The sequence below is a fragment of the Vulpes lagopus genome, chromosome 17, assembly GCF_018345385.1.
Source record: "Vulpes lagopus strain Blue_001 chromosome 17, ASM1834538v1, whole genome shotgun sequence".
Classification (NCBI taxonomy): Eukaryota; Metazoa; Chordata; class Mammalia; order Carnivora; family Canidae; genus Vulpes; species Vulpes lagopus.
In genome coordinates this window covers 35,796,792-35,813,344 of record NC_054840.1, presented here as the reverse complement: position 1 = coordinate 35,813,344, position 16,553 = coordinate 35,796,792, and the positions used below count along the sequence as shown (strand labels likewise).

General features: G+C 53.0%; 1 protein-coding gene and 1 long non-coding RNA gene across 2 annotated transcripts; one reads left to right on the top strand and one right to left on the bottom strand.

Annotated features, from left to right (window-relative positions):
- Positions 1 to 494: 494 nt before the first annotated feature.
- MED10 (mediator complex subunit 10) lies at positions 495 to 7,640 on the top strand. Its single transcript, XM_041731421.1, has 4 exons — positions 495 to 677; positions 1,797 to 1,880; positions 4,543 to 4,645; positions 6,993 to 7,640. The coding sequence occupies exons 1-4, from the start codon at positions 556 to 558 to the stop codon at positions 7,089 to 7,091; spliced, it is 408 nt and encodes a 135-aa protein (XP_041587355.1). The 5' UTR covers positions 495 to 555; the 3' UTR covers positions 7,092 to 7,640.
- Positions 7,641 to 14,587: 6,947 nt separating this feature from the next.
- Positions 14,588 to 16,183, bottom strand: LOC121477490. Its single transcript, XR_005984238.1, has 2 exons — positions 16,053 to 16,183; positions 14,588 to 15,675 (listed from the first exon to the last, which is right to left on the bottom strand). It is a non-coding gene; the product is annotated as an uncharacterized LOC121477490 (long non-coding RNA).
- Positions 16,184 to 16,553: the final 370 nt, after the last annotated feature.

The following is a 16,553-nucleotide window of genomic DNA, read 5'->3' as shown; positions in this document are numbered from 1 at the left end:
CGAGTACTTGTAATTTGTGTATTCAGGAAAAAATAAGTCATTTTCCTCGTGGGGATAAGCTACCTTTTCCAAGCCTGCCTGCTGTGCTTCCTTCTGAGCCAGGCTAAGGTCACGTAGGCGTCTGCACTCATTCCAGTTTCATGGACGAGAACGAGGGCTCGGAGACCAGGGAACTTGCCCAGGCCTAGCGGAGGCGGAACGGAGCCTCGCAGGTCCCGCCGCTGGCTCCCGGTGGCCCTTGGAGCTCGCAGGGCGGTCTGAGGACAGACACCGGGCCGATCCCACTCACCTGGGCGGCGAAGCGCTGCTGGGCGGGGCCCCGCCCGCATGCCCCGCCCGCATGCCCCGCCCCCGCAGCGCGCCAGGGCCAGGGCCACGCCCCCAAAGGTCGGCCCCGCCCCGCGCCTGGGCCCCGCCCCGGCCCCGCCCCGCCCCGCCCCGCCCGCCCGAGGCCCCGCCTCCCGCCGCCAGAGGAAACGGAAGTGGCGGCAGGCCCCGGCGGAAGTAGGAAGCGGCGGAGCGGGACCAGGCGCGGGCGGTGTTTGCTGTGGGGCCATGGCGGAGAAGTTCGACCACCTGGAGGAGCACCTGGAGAAGTTCGTGGAGAACATCCGGCAGCTCGGCATCATCGTCAGTGACTTCCAGCCTAGCAGCCAGGCCGGGCTCAACCAGAAGCTGTGAGTGGCGGCCGAGTCCGCCGGCGTCTGACGGGAGCCGGGGATCCTGGGAGCCGGGCCGGGGAGCCGGGTAGGGGGTGGGGAGCCGGGTGGGGGGTGGGGAGCCGGGGATCCTGGGGGTGGGGAGCCGGGGCTTGGGAGCCGGGTGGGGGTGGGGAGCCGGGGATCCTGGGAGCCGGGCGCCGGAGCCGGGTAGGGGGTGGGGAGCCGGGTGGGGGGTGGGGAGCCGGGGTCTGACCTGAGAGCCGCCCCTCTCTGCCGCCCTCCTCTGGACTCGGGCCCGCCCCCCTCCCGCTTCGTTTTGCTGGAACTTTATCTCGAGGGCCCGTTTGGACACGTCGTCAGGGCCACACAGTCATCAAAGCCTGCCCTGGCGTGCCGTGACTCCTTCCCAGTTTTCTCCCCGGCCCTTCTGGGGAGTCCAGGCCCTGTCCCCAGAGGGGAGGCGGACTTCACGGGGTGCTCCAAACTGCACCCAGGAAGGAGAAGGTTGTGAACCACCTGCTGCCGAGGTCTGGATGTGGTGGAACTGGAAGGGGGAGGGTGGTAAGAAACGGTGCAGACCGCTTAGGAACAACTTTGGCAACAGTCCTGTGCTGGTGGTTGGTGCTAGGCCCTGGGGTGGACAAGACACACACACACACACACAGAAGGAATGCTGCAGAAGGGCTCCTAGCTTTCTAGGGACTACAGACATCAAACATAAGTGCAGCCCAGCCTTACAAACCCAGGGCCGGGGGACTAGCCTGGTGATCTGTTAAGCTCCAGAGGGGAGCAGAAACTAAACCAGGTGGGGATGGCTTTCTCCTCTGGGATCGGAGGGTGGGTTCTTCCTCGGGAGTCTGCTGCGCACAAAACCAGCTGCACGTTGTCTTTGAGAGAAGATTGATGTTTTTCATCAATTCTCAGAAGGGGTGTTTTTTATCACCCAATACTGGCAGTCTCTACTTTAAAAGAGAATTGGATATCTAAGGCTGTTCTCTAGTTCCAAAGCCTTCCTGGAATTCTGTAGCCTTCTTGTGTAAGGAACTCCGGCCTGGAGGTCACCCCGGCCAAATGGGTGGTGTCCCTGCTGTTATCTGAATTAACTACATGTTCTATTTTTGCCTTTTCCCTCAGGAATTTTATCGTTACTGGCTTACAGGATATTGATAAGTGCAGGCAGCAGCTTCATGACATTACTGTGCCTTTAGAAGTTTTTGAGTAAGTATTCTTAATTTGAGTATAACTCTTGTTTTATTGTGTTATAATGATGCCTTCAACCACTGGTATTTAAGAGCCTGTTTGTGGCAAGCACAGCCTAGGTGCTGGGGATAAGCCAGGAAAGAAAATAGACAAAAACACCTGCTCTTAGAGAGCTTATGTTTTAATAGGATTAAAAATTTAAAAGAAATAGAATGAATAGAGAGTTATTAAATGTGCAGAAAACATCATAGGCTCCCAAAGTCCTGCTTAGACAAAACGGGCAGGCATATCACTTTTTTTTTTTTTCTTGAGAGGCAGAAAGTCTTAGGTGGGCTTTATTATAAATTAAAAAATTCTAGGTAGAAACAGCCTGAGAAGTAATTTAGTGTGGTGTCTTCCAAACTACACTGGGAGTGCTCATTTTAGGAGATGGTAAGGATTTGCTCTTTTGTTGGGGGGAAAAGGTTCTTAGGCCAAGGAAATTTGGGAAGGCCATTCACTGTCTGCTGGGGGGAGAGTGGTGTGTGCCTCTCACAGTCGTGGCCCAGAAAATGCTTCCAGGAAATGTACTTTTCTGGTTTGTTTGGTTCAGGTTTTGTCACACTGGTTTCCCAGGTGAAAGAACTGCTAAGTAACCACAGTGGGCTGTTTGGCTACTAAGTATATAAAATTCTGGACTTGTCCTTCCTCGGCCAGCACTGCTGTCTCATTGCCAAGCAGCCTCTCTCTCTCTCTCTCTCTCTCTCTCTCTCTCTCTCTCTCTCTCGGTGGAGTGGGCTTGGAATGGCAAGAGCAAGAAGCAAGAGCATGCTAGTCCTTTTTGCTTTAGAATTGCAATGTAAGTCATCAGATTTCCTGGAACGGTAAAGGGAATGGTCATCATCTTACCTTCCAGAGGTCAGAGGGAGTCCTAGTTACAGCACACCTTAGCATCTGCCTGCCCCCAGGACACATAGGCTGCATTCTTTCTAGTTTCGGCTCTGTCCTCACGTGCTCGTGGCGATGTTGCATGTCCTCAATGTGTTCTGTTGGCCCACCGAGCTCTCCGGGGTCAGGTGGGAGTGAAGATCTCGTGCATATGGACAGCTCTAGACCCTGGACGGTGGCTGCCTGCCTGAGGAGTGTGTGCAGGTGGAGGCTCTTCCTTGGGTATTCTGAGTAGTGCTGCTCTGGCCTTGAACGTATGGGATGGATGTCAAGACACGCCAGGTGCCTCTGAAGGGCAAGTGAGAGAAAGAGGGTTGAGGAAAGATTGCGGGACAGCAGGCAGTGCAGCCTGGGCCACCAGAACCACAGCTGTAGGCACAGCCAGTGGGCAGAAGGGGTTAGGTTCATCGGGGGGATTAGGACTAGGCTGGCCTCGGAGCCCTGGTAAGCCGCAGATGCAAACTGTCCATCGATGTGCACAACGCAGGAGCCATTTCCAGGTCCTTAGTGGCCTTGGCAGCACACACTTTGGGACACACTGACGACAGCAGAGATAAAACTGTAGTCCTTGTCCTGTCCAGGACTTGGGGTTGATGTACTGGCAGAGTGGCACTCAGCCCTTGGGCCCTAGAAAAAACCCAGCCCCGATGTTGTTGCTGTTGAGATGGTTATTTGTTTAGGACACTTGAGCCTGTTGGGTGTTTTCTTCAGAAATGGATATATTTTGTTTAGCATTAATCATAATTTTGCTGCTTTCATTCCGTCATTTCAAACACATTGCAATAAAATGGAATTTCTGGAGCATGTGGTTTATTGATTTTTTTTATTATTTGTTATAATTATAGACCAATTTTTATGCCATTAACAGTAACTTAACAGTATTTTTGATGTAAAGTGATGATTTTTTTTTTTTTTTCTACTGGAGCATAAACTGGACTTTGGTAGTGGTGATTTCTTTTTCTTGGTGATGAATAATTGAATTTAGCCAAAGGATAGGAAAGTCTGTAAGGTACAGAAGCAGGCAGGTGGCCCACTGGTGATAAATGTGGATATTCATCTAGGCAGTATGCATGATGAAGTCTGTGGGGTAATGAAGACATTTTGGGGACAAATATCAAAAATTTCTAAAACAGTTTTATAGTTTAGGAATTCGTGGAAAGAATCTCTGTGTTAAATTCATGTGACTTGGCTGTAGTTAGGCAAGTAGTATGTCAGGGTCCTGCCCTCCAACAGTGGTGGACCAGAGTGTAAACAGTCTTAGGGGAGAGGGAGGGGCTGTCCTGCTTGCAGCTCCCTGCTCCCTCCAGCAGGCCCCAGGCTCCTCTACAAGGGGTTCCCCCAGGGACCCAGGGGGTACACCTGGAGCAGAGGCTGTGTCTTGCCCGCCTCCCTGGACACATTAGGTCTCTCCCGTCAAGAGCTGCCTGACATTACAGGTTATTGTGAGGATCAAGGCCAGGAAACCTTTTGAAAAGCACAGATGCTAACGTAAAGTGGTAGGGCTACGAAGCTTGCTTGATTTATACATGGTTATGACTTGATTTTGTGAGTTACTTTATTAAAAGTAATATGAGATCACATGATCTATACTTGCATAAATGAAAGAATCCTGATTCACGTGGTGCCCGGATGCCATTTTATCTAAACAAGGCCGTGTGCAGTTATACAGACCTAACTCTTTTCCTCCAATCAGAAAACTGTGAGAATAGGTATCAACCATGAGTCTGTTAATTGAGATGTTTCATGTTTCCAGATACATAGATCAAGGACGAAACCCCCAGCTCTACACCAAAGAGTGCCTGGAGAGGGCTCTGGCCAAGAATGAGCAAGTCAAAGGCAAGATCGACACCATGAAGGTAGGGCTCTTGGAAGCAAAAGATAAATACTTACAATGCACGTTTGGCTAACAGACCTTGTCGTCTTCTGCGTACTTGGTAAAATGTAAACTAGTTCACACAGTTACACGGCTGAGGTTTCTGTGTGAGCAGGTGGTAAGCGCAGTGCGTCTCCGGCAGACGCAGGGCAGCGGCGTGGTCGCCTTTCTGTGAGGGGTCCCGGGTAGCTGCCGTGGCTAGCTGTTCACGTTTGTAAGGCTTCAGTGTCTCATGTTTGCACTTGAGTGCTTTTTGCTTTCTTTGCTAGGCCATTTCCTGGAGTTACGGTTCTGGGATTTAGAGGGTTCCCTGTGTGTGTCCAGTGCTTGTCTCCTGCACCTGACTCCAGACTCTAACTCCAGACTCCTTTGGACCCTGTCCCGCGTCCTGCAGTTCTCCAGAGAGTTTGCTCTGTGTGTTTCTTTGCTTTGATGAGAGCTAGAAAACACTATGCATCTCGAACATGAAATATGTAGGGGTAGGGGTCTTGGGTTTTTTTACTTTCTTTTCTTTTCTTTTCTTTTCTTTTCTTTTCTTTTCTTTTCTTTTCTTTCCTTTTCTTTTCTTTCCTTTCTTTTCCTTTCTTTTCCTTTCTTTTCCTTTCTTTTCCTTTCTTTTCCTTTCTTTTCCTTTCTTCTTTTCCTTCTTTTCCTTTCTTCTTTTCCTTTCCTTTCCTTTCCTTTCCTTTCCTTTCCTTTCCTTTCCTTTCCTTTCCTTTCCTTTCCTTTCCTTTCCTTTCCTTTCCTTTCCTTTCTTTTCTTTTCTTTTTTAACTTGAATTGACTGAGCTGTGGTTCTGATTGGGGGGCAGGGGGTGATGGTTTTTCTTTTGGTGCCCAGTGCCATCGCTGTAGTGGCCCCACATGCAGTGGCCTGGTACTGTGCGCCCTCCCACCTTTCCGCCTGCACTCTTATCCACCTGGACCCCCAGGGCTCGAGTCTGTCGCCAGGAATCCCCCAGACCCCTCACTTTGTGGGTCCTTCTCATGTGGTCTCCTCCACGTAGAATGCTAGCATGTCTCTGGACACTGACTGTCCTTTGGGCTCAGCCTGTGTCACCCCCTTGGAGAGGCCTCATAGACCAGCCTTTCCTAAAGCATCTGTTGAGAGCACCTGATGAGGATGCTCCTTCTTCTTCCCTCTGTTCTGTTTCTGAGGCAGCTCCAGCTCCAGGACCTTGGGACACAAGTGTGTTCATCCTGCTGATGCCCCGGGCTCAGAGGACGCACTGGCCAAGTGAGGGGAATGAGCAGAGAGGCTGTGTCCATGATGCGTCTGTCACCTGCTGCCCTGGGGTTGCAGGGCTTCCGTCCCTTCCCAAGTGATCCGTCCTGAGGTTCGGGTGCTGTGAGGGTCACTGGGGTGCCCACAGCTGCTTTTCTGTTTTGTCACTTGGGGACCAGTTGCTGTTGAGCTTGGCATCACCCCGGGGGAGATACCACCTTAATTGATAGGGGGCCCTGATTGTACTGTTGTGTGAGTGAGTAGAAATCCCTCTGACACACAGGCTGCAGGCCCAGGGCAGGGGCTCCTGCTAGCAGTGACCACGGGGACCATCGCTTTCAGTGGGCATCTATGTGGTGCTCAGTGGCGGTCTGTGCCACCTGGGGTCTGCACAGGTCTTGTGGCACAGTTCTGTGGTCCATTGGACCACATATTTAAGCTTCTGAAAGATGCAGCTTACTGGTGGTTGTGTCTAGGCTCAGTGTCTCTGGAGGATGTCTTATGTGCTGTGTCTTTGCTCACACCTGTAGTGCTGCTTTTCAGTATGACTTCTGCGAAGACTTTTTGAGGCGCTGGCAGATACTTAGCTGCTCTTGTAAGATCGGGTTCAAACAAATGTTATGCTGATAAGTAGGATCAAGAAGCTGCAGCATTTGAAGTAGACAGGTTTCCAGGTGCTTGGAAAGCTTTGATCAGGCTGTTTGCACACAGTGAGTTTGATGTGGTTTGAGTTAATAATTGCTTCATTAAATATTATTTGAAGATGCCTGTTACGTGTGTTGTCTGCAAAAATCATTTCCACCTGTGTGGCTGGCACTTAGGAGAGAGGCTTTCTCTGTCTGAAGTATTTATTTTGTGTTGGACCGAGCACTCCTTCAGATAGTTTATAACATACCTGTGACATGGTTCCAAGCTCACAAGCAGGTGCTGGCAGCCCGTCTCCCAAGTGTCGCCTCCACAGGAGCTGAGTAGGCTGTGTGGGAACTGCCGCTTGCAGGGAGGGAAGCACACTTTATGCTGAGTTTGAGGCTCTGGGGGTGGGGAGTGTTTTTCACTTGGGTGATGGGTCACAAAGATCTTTTGATGTTGTATGTTTTTCTTTTTAGAAATTTAAAAGCCTGTTGATTCAAGAACTTTCTAAAGTATTTCCTGAAGACATGGCTAAGTATCGAAGCATCCGAGGGGAGGACCACGCCCCTTCCTAACTTCATCGTCCTGCTGTCTGAAGACCCTCCTGGTCTCAGGTGTGAGTCGCTGTGACCTTCCGGCAGGCTGTGTCTGACAGCAGCACCGATGTCCTCCAGCCTCCCTGTCCCTGTCCTTGGCCTTGGGGGATGGCGGGGCGGGGCCTGGAGGGCTTGCAGAGCTGTGCCCTGGCTGCCCCTCTGTCCCTGACATGCATCTGTTCGGTCTTCAAGTTCTTAATGGCCGGGGAGCGCGCGTCTTTGAGTGCGATGCATCTGATTCTCCTTGGCAGTAGTCTTGGGAATGTTAAGTATGATAGGTAAACTAAATTTTTAAAAATTCTAACTAATGGTTTTATTTTTATGTGCTGTTCTTTTTATTTTATTATGGTGTCAAAGAAAGCTTAAGAAAAAAAGAAGGAAAAATTAAAAAAGAAAAATTGGCTTAATCTGAGAAGTATTTTAGGTTGATGTTTTGTGTTTTCAAGTATGGTGCATAAAGAATGTGTTCAGTGTAACTGTTTACACGGATTTCAATTAGAAGCATATAATAAAACCTTTACGTATTTATAGGATTTATTCCATGTAATTATTTTTATAACGTTTTATGGTATACTACAGTGTATCTTGCGAACAGTTAATTATTACTTCCTCAAAGTGTGAATAATATTCATAAAATTTGTTCTGCGGGTATTCAGGCAGGAAGAGCTAAAGCCAAAGGCTGTTCCCCTGTAGTCGTTCTTGGGTCTTGTAGAGGGTGGTGCCCATGTGAACAAGGTGGTGCATGGGTGCTAGGGAAGCACCCCCCCGGGGCTGCGCGTCCCACCACAGGGGCTGCACACCATGGGGGCCAGCTGCCTGCACCTGGCGCAGCGGCCCTGAGATCCTGTGTTCCCGGTGCCCTCCGGATGGCGTGGGCTGTGATCCAGGCATGCGTTGGGTCCCTGGCGTAGGGCAGCCGTTGTCAGGGATAACCTGCAGACTACCGCAGACCACCGGCAGCAGGGTGACCTGGACCCGGTTATTAGAAAGCAGGTCTTGGTGCACCTGGCTGGCTCAGGTGGTTAAGTGTCTGACACTTGATTTTGGCTCGTGTCGTGATCTCAGGGTTGTGAGATCGAGCCCTGTGTTGGGCTCTGCATTGTGCATAGTAGAATCTGCTTGAGATTCTCACTCTCCTTCTGTGCCTCCCCGCCTTCCCCTCTCTCTCTCTCTCTCTCTCTCTCTCTCGTTCCCTTGTTCACTCTCTCATAAAAAAGAAATTGGGTCCTGTGGTGTCAGAGGCGTTAGGCTGGGCCCAGGAACCTCCATGGTCAGTGTGCATCCCTGGCCTGGTGTAGATCTAACGATCTTTGCTTCCCAAGGCAGCCTCACTTGCCCAGGGTCAGGGGCCAAGCTCTTCAGGAAGTTGCTACCACATTGTTAGCAGTTTGATTCTGCAGAACTACCCTGGGAAAGTCCCACCCTGGGGGCCAGTCTAGGTGAGCGGTGCTCCGAGTCCCATAGGTCCTGGAGCCTCCAACCACCCTGACTGGCAGCCATTGCACAAGGACTGGGGGGCCCGGCTTACCAAGTGCTTCCCATACCCTGGTCCCCATGGGTCACTCAGCTGACTTTCTCCATGGCCCCCTGAGCTGTGGATTTCAGAGTCGGGAGCTGGGGTGCAGGGAGGCTGAATGGCAGAGCTGTGAGTTGGGTGTTGGCCGACTGTCCACGCCGCTGCTGGTAAGATACCGCTTCACAGTAAATTAGTAGCCAGTTGCCCTAGACCCTTAGTCCGGGTCCCAGAACGTGATGCCATGACTCCCGGGTCTTGGTGATCTCCCAGCCTCCTAGCACGGTGTGTTTCTGCTCTTCTGCACTGCTGCCTGGTGGGTCCAGAGGCTCTGAGGCTTGTAAGATATAGCCAGCAGCAGGGTGCTGTTCTGCATAGCTGGGCCTAGGAATCATCCATGGCCTTGGGCCGTTTCATACGTGTGTCTGACCCTTGGGATGAACGGGTCACTGTGAGTTGGGATGCTTGTCCGGGAGCCGGGGTAGTAAGTATACAGCCCCAGGGGTGGGCAGGTCACGGTGGATGGTTCACCAGTCTCCTTGGGAGCAGCTTTCCTGTTGGGGTGTATGGGTGGACGATGTCGGAACCCTTCACTCTCTTACATGTATATGACACCACAGGCACCCGAGTGGATCCCCAGGAGGTATAGGTATTGCAGCTTGGGATGCTTTGACATGGAGCATCAGAGGGCCTGCAGGCAGCCTTGCTGCAAACTGGATGGAGGTGTGACCTTGATCTGACTCCCACGTCTTCTGGACTTCTCCACCTGGAGGTCCAGGACCCCACGTCAGACTCAGGATGCGCCCACCCCAGCTCACTCTCCCCTCGCTTGGCCTTGGCTGCTCTCAAGGGCCTCAGGTCAGTTAAAACGATAATCCGTGGATGACTCCTGGTACAGTACCTACCATACCGTGATTGCCTTTTTTCTGTGTCTTGCCTACCCATGGACCACCTCCCCACCCCCACGCTCCCACCGAATGCTAGTTCCTTCTTCGATTTTAAGCTCTTCTCCCCACCCACTTCCCAGACAGATCAACCCACCAACCCAGAAGCCCAGTAGTTTGTGGTGATGCGTACTTGTATCTACCACCACGAGGCTGGACCAGGGCTTTAAACCACCGTTCTGGGCAGCGGTGCTGCCTCTCTAGTTAAGAAAACCAAACCAAACTGAAGCCCACTTTTATGAGAAGTAGAGTGTCCATCTTTTTGGATGCTCAGGTGCATCGCGGACATGTGGCAGGTTGGGCTCCAGACCACTGCAGGGATGCAATTACTGCAAGAAAGCCAGTCAAGTAAGTTCCTTGCCTTCCTGATGTATAAAAGTTATGTTTACACTATACTGCAGCTTATTAAGTGTGCAGTAGCATTCCACCTAAAAAATGACATTCAGACCATGAAAAGATCCCTTATTGCTCAAAAATACTGACCATCATTTGAGCTTCCAGCAACTCACACTCACCGATCCTAGATTGCTATAACAAACAGAATAATAAACAAGTTTGAAGTACTGTGAAGATGACCAAAACGGGACGCAGAGACAAAGTGAACAAATGCTTTTGGGGAAATGGCGCGGAGAGACTTGCTGGACATGGGGTTGCCACGAACACCCCCTTTGCAAGATAAAGTGAAGCACAGCAAAAGGCGGTAAGCCTGTGAAACAGACGCATCCCAAGACCTAATTTCTGTGTTAATGTCTGAGGATTTTCATCTGTTTCTCTGTGGAGACCCAAGGGGGGCCGAGGGATCTCCAGGGACAGGACAAGGCCGTGAGGAGGGGTCCTGGGAGTGGGAAGGGCTGCCTAACTGTACTCACCTGCTCCAGAACACCTGCTGCTCCCGGGCGCTCTCTCTGGCTGCCCTGACTGGTGTAAACCAGCGGAAATTCAGCTTATGGTTCCAGAGACCAGAAGGTGCCGGCAGGGCCACGCGCTCTCGGGAGGGTCCTTTCTGAGTCGTCTGGTTTCTGCTGGCTAACTCCAACTGTTCCCTGAGGCTGCAAACCCCTGTCCCCAGGCTCTGTCACCTGTCTCTCCACTGTGTCTCTCACAATGATGTTTGTTGCCAGACTTAGGGGCCCCTCCCTGTACCTCTACCCCCTTGACCGTCCAGGATGTTCTCATCTTGTGAATGTTGATTGCATCCACAGACTGTTTGGAAAGAAGATGACATTCACAGGGTCTGCATGGACACACCTTTCTGGGAGCTCCCAGTACCCCCACACTGTGTCCAGGCTTTGCTGCTGGGGGCTGCTGTATCTGTACCCCCATATCTGTGCAAAGCCCGGCTGCTGCTGCCCACCTGACTGAGCCCCTCTTCCCAGGGGATGCTGGCCATGAGTTGAGAGTTTAAGATCGAGGGCTGGTAAAGTCTGTGAAATGTGTCCAGGTAGAGACAGAACACTTGTCCTCTTCCTTCTCCCATTAAGATCCTTTTCTACTTTGGAAAAAAAAAAAAAAAGAAAAAGAAAAAGACACGGTGCTGAAAAGAAAAAAAAGGCAGGTCATTGAGAACTAGCAGTGCCCTGGGTGGCTGGACCCCAGCTGCGGCCTTGAGGAGCGTGGGGAGGGAGGCTCGCAGAGGACCCTCTGGGCCCCCAAGGCGGTGCTGCAGAGGCTCATGTTGGAGTTTCATGAGAGCAAGGGTGGCAAGAAGTGACCAAAGCTGCGCTTCCTCATTTGCATGCTGAGCTTCCCTACGTTTGTCCGGAGCTGTGAGGACACAGTTTCTGGTGGCTTGTGACACATAAGCTCTCTCTGATCCTTTCTTCATAGGAATATGGTCTCCAAAAGCAAACATTTAAAGTGTTTTTTTTTCTTTTTTCTTGCGCTAAGTGTACTGCAAACACAAATGGGACACACATGTCCATTTAATGGTAGCACACATTAGAAGTATGGGCAGAGGACACTTCTTCTTCGAGGGCCCTGTGTAGCACCGAGCCCTTGCTTACTCACCACTTGGCCCTCACGCCGGCCTTCTGTGTGTGCACACGCAGATTGCATCCTGTCTCTACAGAGCTGGGAGGGAGAGCCACCTGTGTCGGGAACCATGTGGGTCCCAAGCAGACAAAACAGGGAACAGCTCTGTCCTGAAGCCGATTTCTAATCTGGGCACCCTGGAGCAGACAAGGCTCTATCACAGAGTCAACATAGTCTCAGCCTCCAAACCACAGAGCAAGAATCTGTGGCAGGCAGAGGAGGAAGGCGGCCAGCCCTTTCTTCCCCATCTTCCCACGGGGTGGGTTTGTTTTCACCATGTGTCATCGAGAACCGAATTGGGACTTAAAAAATGATTCCTCCAAAAGAAATGAGATCCTTATGGTTCGGGGTCCTGGAGCTGAACCGTTTGGAGGCATTCTCTGGACCCCCTGCCCCATCCCATTGGGAGCCTCCTGGTGGGGGCCTTGGTCTGCAGGTGACCCAGCCCATCCCACAGTGGGCCTCCCCATAGTGCCAGGCTTTTGAGGCAGAGGGCTTGGTGCCCAGACACACTGTGGAGGGGCTCTGGCTGCCCCCAACTTTGGGAGCCCTACTGCAAGTGGTCGCTGACTCCATGGAGGAAATGTGCTGCGGTTTCACCCCAAGCCTGCAGGGCGGTGATGGTAGCCAGTGTTGATCACTGGCTCTGCTGCCTCCTCTCATCCTCAGATCAAGTTCTTCTGAGGCTTGATCTCTTCTGAGGCTTCTTGTTCCCACTCAGAGGGATAGTGAACCCAGGACCGAAGGCAGTCACCCGGGAAGTCTCAGGCTGGGTTTGGCCCTGGGTGGGGGTCTGTACCGAGAGGACCCAGGGGAGGGGACCAGAGCCCTGCAAGGGACGGGGTGGGCAGGGGGTAGACATGGCCACAGCGAGACTCGGAAATGTTCCCACGCTCACACGGAGGAGTGCAGGGCCAGGGCAGGGGGGACATTGGTGGTGGCCTGTGCAGGGCGTTTGCAGGGGCTCTGATTGCCTGGCACATCCAGAGTCCCCCAGGCCTGCAGGTGTATGGTGTGGGGGGGAATGCCCTAGGACAATGGTTCAGAAGGGGCCGGAACAGGGTTGCAGGTGTCAGCAGTAGTCAGCAGGCCCTGTCTGGAAGACTGCATGGGTCCTGGCTGCGGAAGAGCCAGGCAGACAGTGGGGATCTCAAGGAACCCCCCATGGTTGCTCCAGGCCCAGATCTGTAACTTGAGGTGGGGGCCTCTAAGTATTAGAGGGAGATAGGGTAATAATGGGATTCCTGTCAATACAACAGACTGATGTAGATGTGTGTGCCCGGCAAGTGTTTCTACGCTGCAGGACGTGTTGTGAGTGCTGTGTACGCACACGTATGCGTACACACACTATGCATGTGCACTGAGCTGTGACCCCCTCCTAATTCACACGGCCTCACCACCGCTGTGACTGTGAGGGGGTATCTACAATGAGTGAGGTCACAGTGTGCGGTCCTAGTCGAGTAGGATCGATGGCACCGAAGGAGGAAGAGGAGGCGGGAGGGCCAGGTCTCTGCACATGCACTCCCTGAGGAAAGGCCACATGGGGGCACGGGGCGGGGCGGGGCGGGGGCGGGCGGGGCGGTGGCTGTTTACACCTGGACCAGGGCTCTCACCCTTCCCAACCTGGCCAGCACCCTGATCGCCCACTTCTAGCCTCCAGAACGCTGAGGAGCGGACACCGGTTGTTGAAGCCGCTGGCTCTGGTGCTGTGTTAACGCGGTGGCCACGCTGGGACACACCTGTTTACTCTGCATGCTTGGGACGTGCTAGCTGGTCAGTCGGTCAGCCAGTAATGGTCCGTCAATAAAGAGTCACGTACTTTTATTATTTCTTTGTTAATTTTATGCAGTGAGATTGCTAGGCTCGGTTCCCAGAGCAACCATCTGATTATTTTGCCCGTATGCCCAGCTAGCGGGGTGCTTAGCACTGGCCTGAGGAGGAGGAGGAGGGAGAGGAAGAAGGGGGAGGCAGGGGAGGAGGAGGAGGGGGCGGCAGGAGGGAAGGAGGGGTAAGACAGGAAGGAGGGGGGAGGGAGGAAGAGCAGGAGGGGGAGGAGGGGGGTCCACAGCAGCTCCTCGAGGGCACCAGTGCGCTAAGAGAAGCCAAGCTTAGGTCCTTGTTATGTTCTTGGCCCTTTTGCAGCCTAGACAGGCGATCCCAGACGGGGACAGACTGCTGCTGCCCGAGGTGGGGCCCAGGCTGATGGGGTCAGAAGAGCCGTCTTGTTGGTGGTTTTTAGGGGGGAGCCATGAGGATAATGAGGGTGGGTGCCAGTCTCACTATGCAGCTGAGCACACACACGGGCTGAGCAGACAGGGGATGTGCTGATGGAATATTTATTCCTGGCTTTATTTATAGTATCGTCTGGTGCAGAATCGGAAATCAGCTAAGCGGCAGCTCGGTGGGCCCGTCCCATATGTGCCCTGGGCTGCAGGCTTGTGAACACGGCCCTTTGTGCTTTCTCCCCTGTCCTGCCCCGTGTTCTGCTCCGGATTTGATCAGCTGTCCTCTGGTTCCTGCCATCAGATCCTCCAGTTCTGTGACCCTGTGACATTCTGCAGGGCCTTTGAATGCATGGTCGATGGAGGGACACGTGTGCGAAACAAGAGGGATTGTGAGAGTCCCTCTCTGGAGAGCTTTTCTGCTCCTTCATTCCAGTTCCACCTGGGCCAGGATTTCTCACGAGGATCCAGAAGCGTTTACTTTTCCCACCATCTTTGGTTTTTCAAAGGCTTTTGGGGGGATCCCTGGGTGGCGCAGCGGTTTGGCGCCTGCCTTTGGCCCAGGGCGCGATCCTGGAGACCCGGGATCGAATCCCACATCAGGCTCCCGGTGCATGGAGCCTGCTTCTCCCTCCGCCTGTGTCTCTGCCTCTCTCTCTCTCTCTCTCTGTGACTATCATAAATAAATAAAAAATAAATAAAAATAAATAAATCAAAGGCTTTTGGGGGAGCAATAATAACATCTATGATACTTTAAAATTCAAAGACAATTTTATGAAACTTATCTCATTTGATAAATATACATTGAAAATGATTATGCACATCTGTGCATGTCTATTTCATTACATTCATTTTATTATAGTTTTATTCGATTACAAACATTATTATTAGCCTTTATCAAGTGTTTCATGTGGGTCGGCAGCAAAATAGGGACGGTTCAACTAACAATAAGTGAAAAAAAGATAGGAGGTTCGATTTTCTCCAGTGACAGCAATTCAAAGTTGTCTGCCCAGAACAGCTGTGGCTGCTCCCAAGCATCAACCAGGCTCCAGGCGGATTGGCTTTTCTCTCTGTGGCTGTGGCAAGCAGTTTTACCTTCACGTCACAACACGGCTGCTGTCCCCGCGGATATAGCGCCTGCATTCCAGGCAGGCAGAGCGTAGAAGAGGACGGGCAGAGTGTGATCGGCAGCAAGCTTCTGTGGATGCTTTACCATTTTGTTCTGGACGGACTGTCTCCCTCAGGGTCTTCTACCCACATGTCCCTGGCCAGGGTGGCGTCTCATGGCCACCCCTAATTCCAGGGGAGGCGAGATGAGCTAGATCTTAGCTTTTACAGCCTGTGGCACAGAGGCCGGCAGAGGGGCAGGGACTGGGAGCGGAGCCGTCAGGCGCCCCACAGGGCCAGTCGGGCACATTCAGGACAGAGACTTGGATTTCCCGTCCCCCGCGCTGACATGGGTTCTTTCCCACGGAAACTTACTTGTAGGAGTAACTTGAAGCCAAACTTTGAATCTTGTGTAAGTAAATTGAGATCCCAGATGCAGGGTTTGTCAAGTTTGTTTACACGGCCAGTACAGTACATGGGGTTTTTTGATCTGGAGCTGAAGGTCTGAGGCTGCTGGCCTCACCCCACGTGGACGGCCCGCGGTCAGGACGCAGGGCCCACCCCGGGCTCATCCTGTGGGGCTGGGACAGGAGAGGGACCGGCAGGCCTCAGGGCAGCGGTGGGGCCTGTGGCCCGTCTCTCCGGGTGTCTCCCAGGTCCTTGCCGCACCTCTGCTCCAGGCCTCGCGTTCCCAACCGTGTGGTCCCAGGTCTATAGCTCCAGCTGCTGCTGCAGCCCAGGTGCACCTGTTTGGGGTGGGGGGGATGCAGGGCAGGTGTCTGCTCTGGGCCCCCACAGCCACCAGAGGACTCCTGGGTGGGGCCATGAGAGCATCCCAGGCTCGGTGTTTCTAAGTGCTTCCTGCAGGGGTGTGGGAGTGGGAGCCCCTGGAGCCGCCCCCCACCCCATGCATTCTCAGCTGCTCCCCTCCCTCCTTTCCTCCTACTCCCCTTGCTTTCCCTTCTGCAGGCTGGGCACTTCCAGGCCTGCCCTCCCCCACCTCCCCTCCTCCCCACTCCCTCCTCCTCTCCTCCTCTTTTCCTCTCCTCCTCTTCCCCTCCCTCCCACCCTTCCCTCCCAGGACTAGGCCCTGAGCTCCAGCCAGACCCTCAGCTGCCCTGACCTGAGTGTGAGGTGCGCTCAGGAGAAAGGGGGATGCGCCCACTTTCCTGTACCCTCCGTGTGCTGCCCCAGGCCACACGGCGGGCCCCTGGTGTTAACTGGGCCACTGTATTAGGGGACGAGGCTCATATTTTAAGGCAGCCTCTGGGCGGCCTGTTCATGCTGTGGCATTTATTAATTCACAAGCATGCGCAGAGTGGAGTGTCTGCGTCCCAAAGGGATGGTCACACGGTTGTCCACGGGTTTAATCAAAAGAAGCAGCTGGGGCACTGGGTGAGGTCGAGTTATGAAATTAAGGCACAGAGCAAAAGAGAAGAGGAGCCTTTGGTGTCACCTGCTGTCTGACCCCTGGAAGTTCGGATGTGAGTGCACCCCGCACGCCCGTCCTTAGACGTGTATGATGCCCTGCCGTGAGACCAGTGGTGTCGCAGGAGCAAGTGGAGGCCGTTGTCATTACTATTACTAATCGCCCTGTTCTCCCTGTTTGCAGTGTGTGCCCAGG

Coding starts and splice junctions, on each gene's coding strand:
- MED10 (XM_041731421.1), top strand. CDS start 556: ATGGCGGAGAAGTTCGACCACCTGGAGGAGCACCTGGAGAAGTTCGTG. Junction 678..1,796: donor GCCGGGCTCAACCAGAAGCT/GTGAGTGGCGGC, acceptor CTTTTCCCTCAG/GAATTTTATCGTTACTGGCT. Junction 4,646..6,992: donor GCAAGATCGACACCATGAAG/GTAGGGCTCTTG, acceptor TTTTCTTTTTAG/AAATTTAAAAGCCTGTTGAT.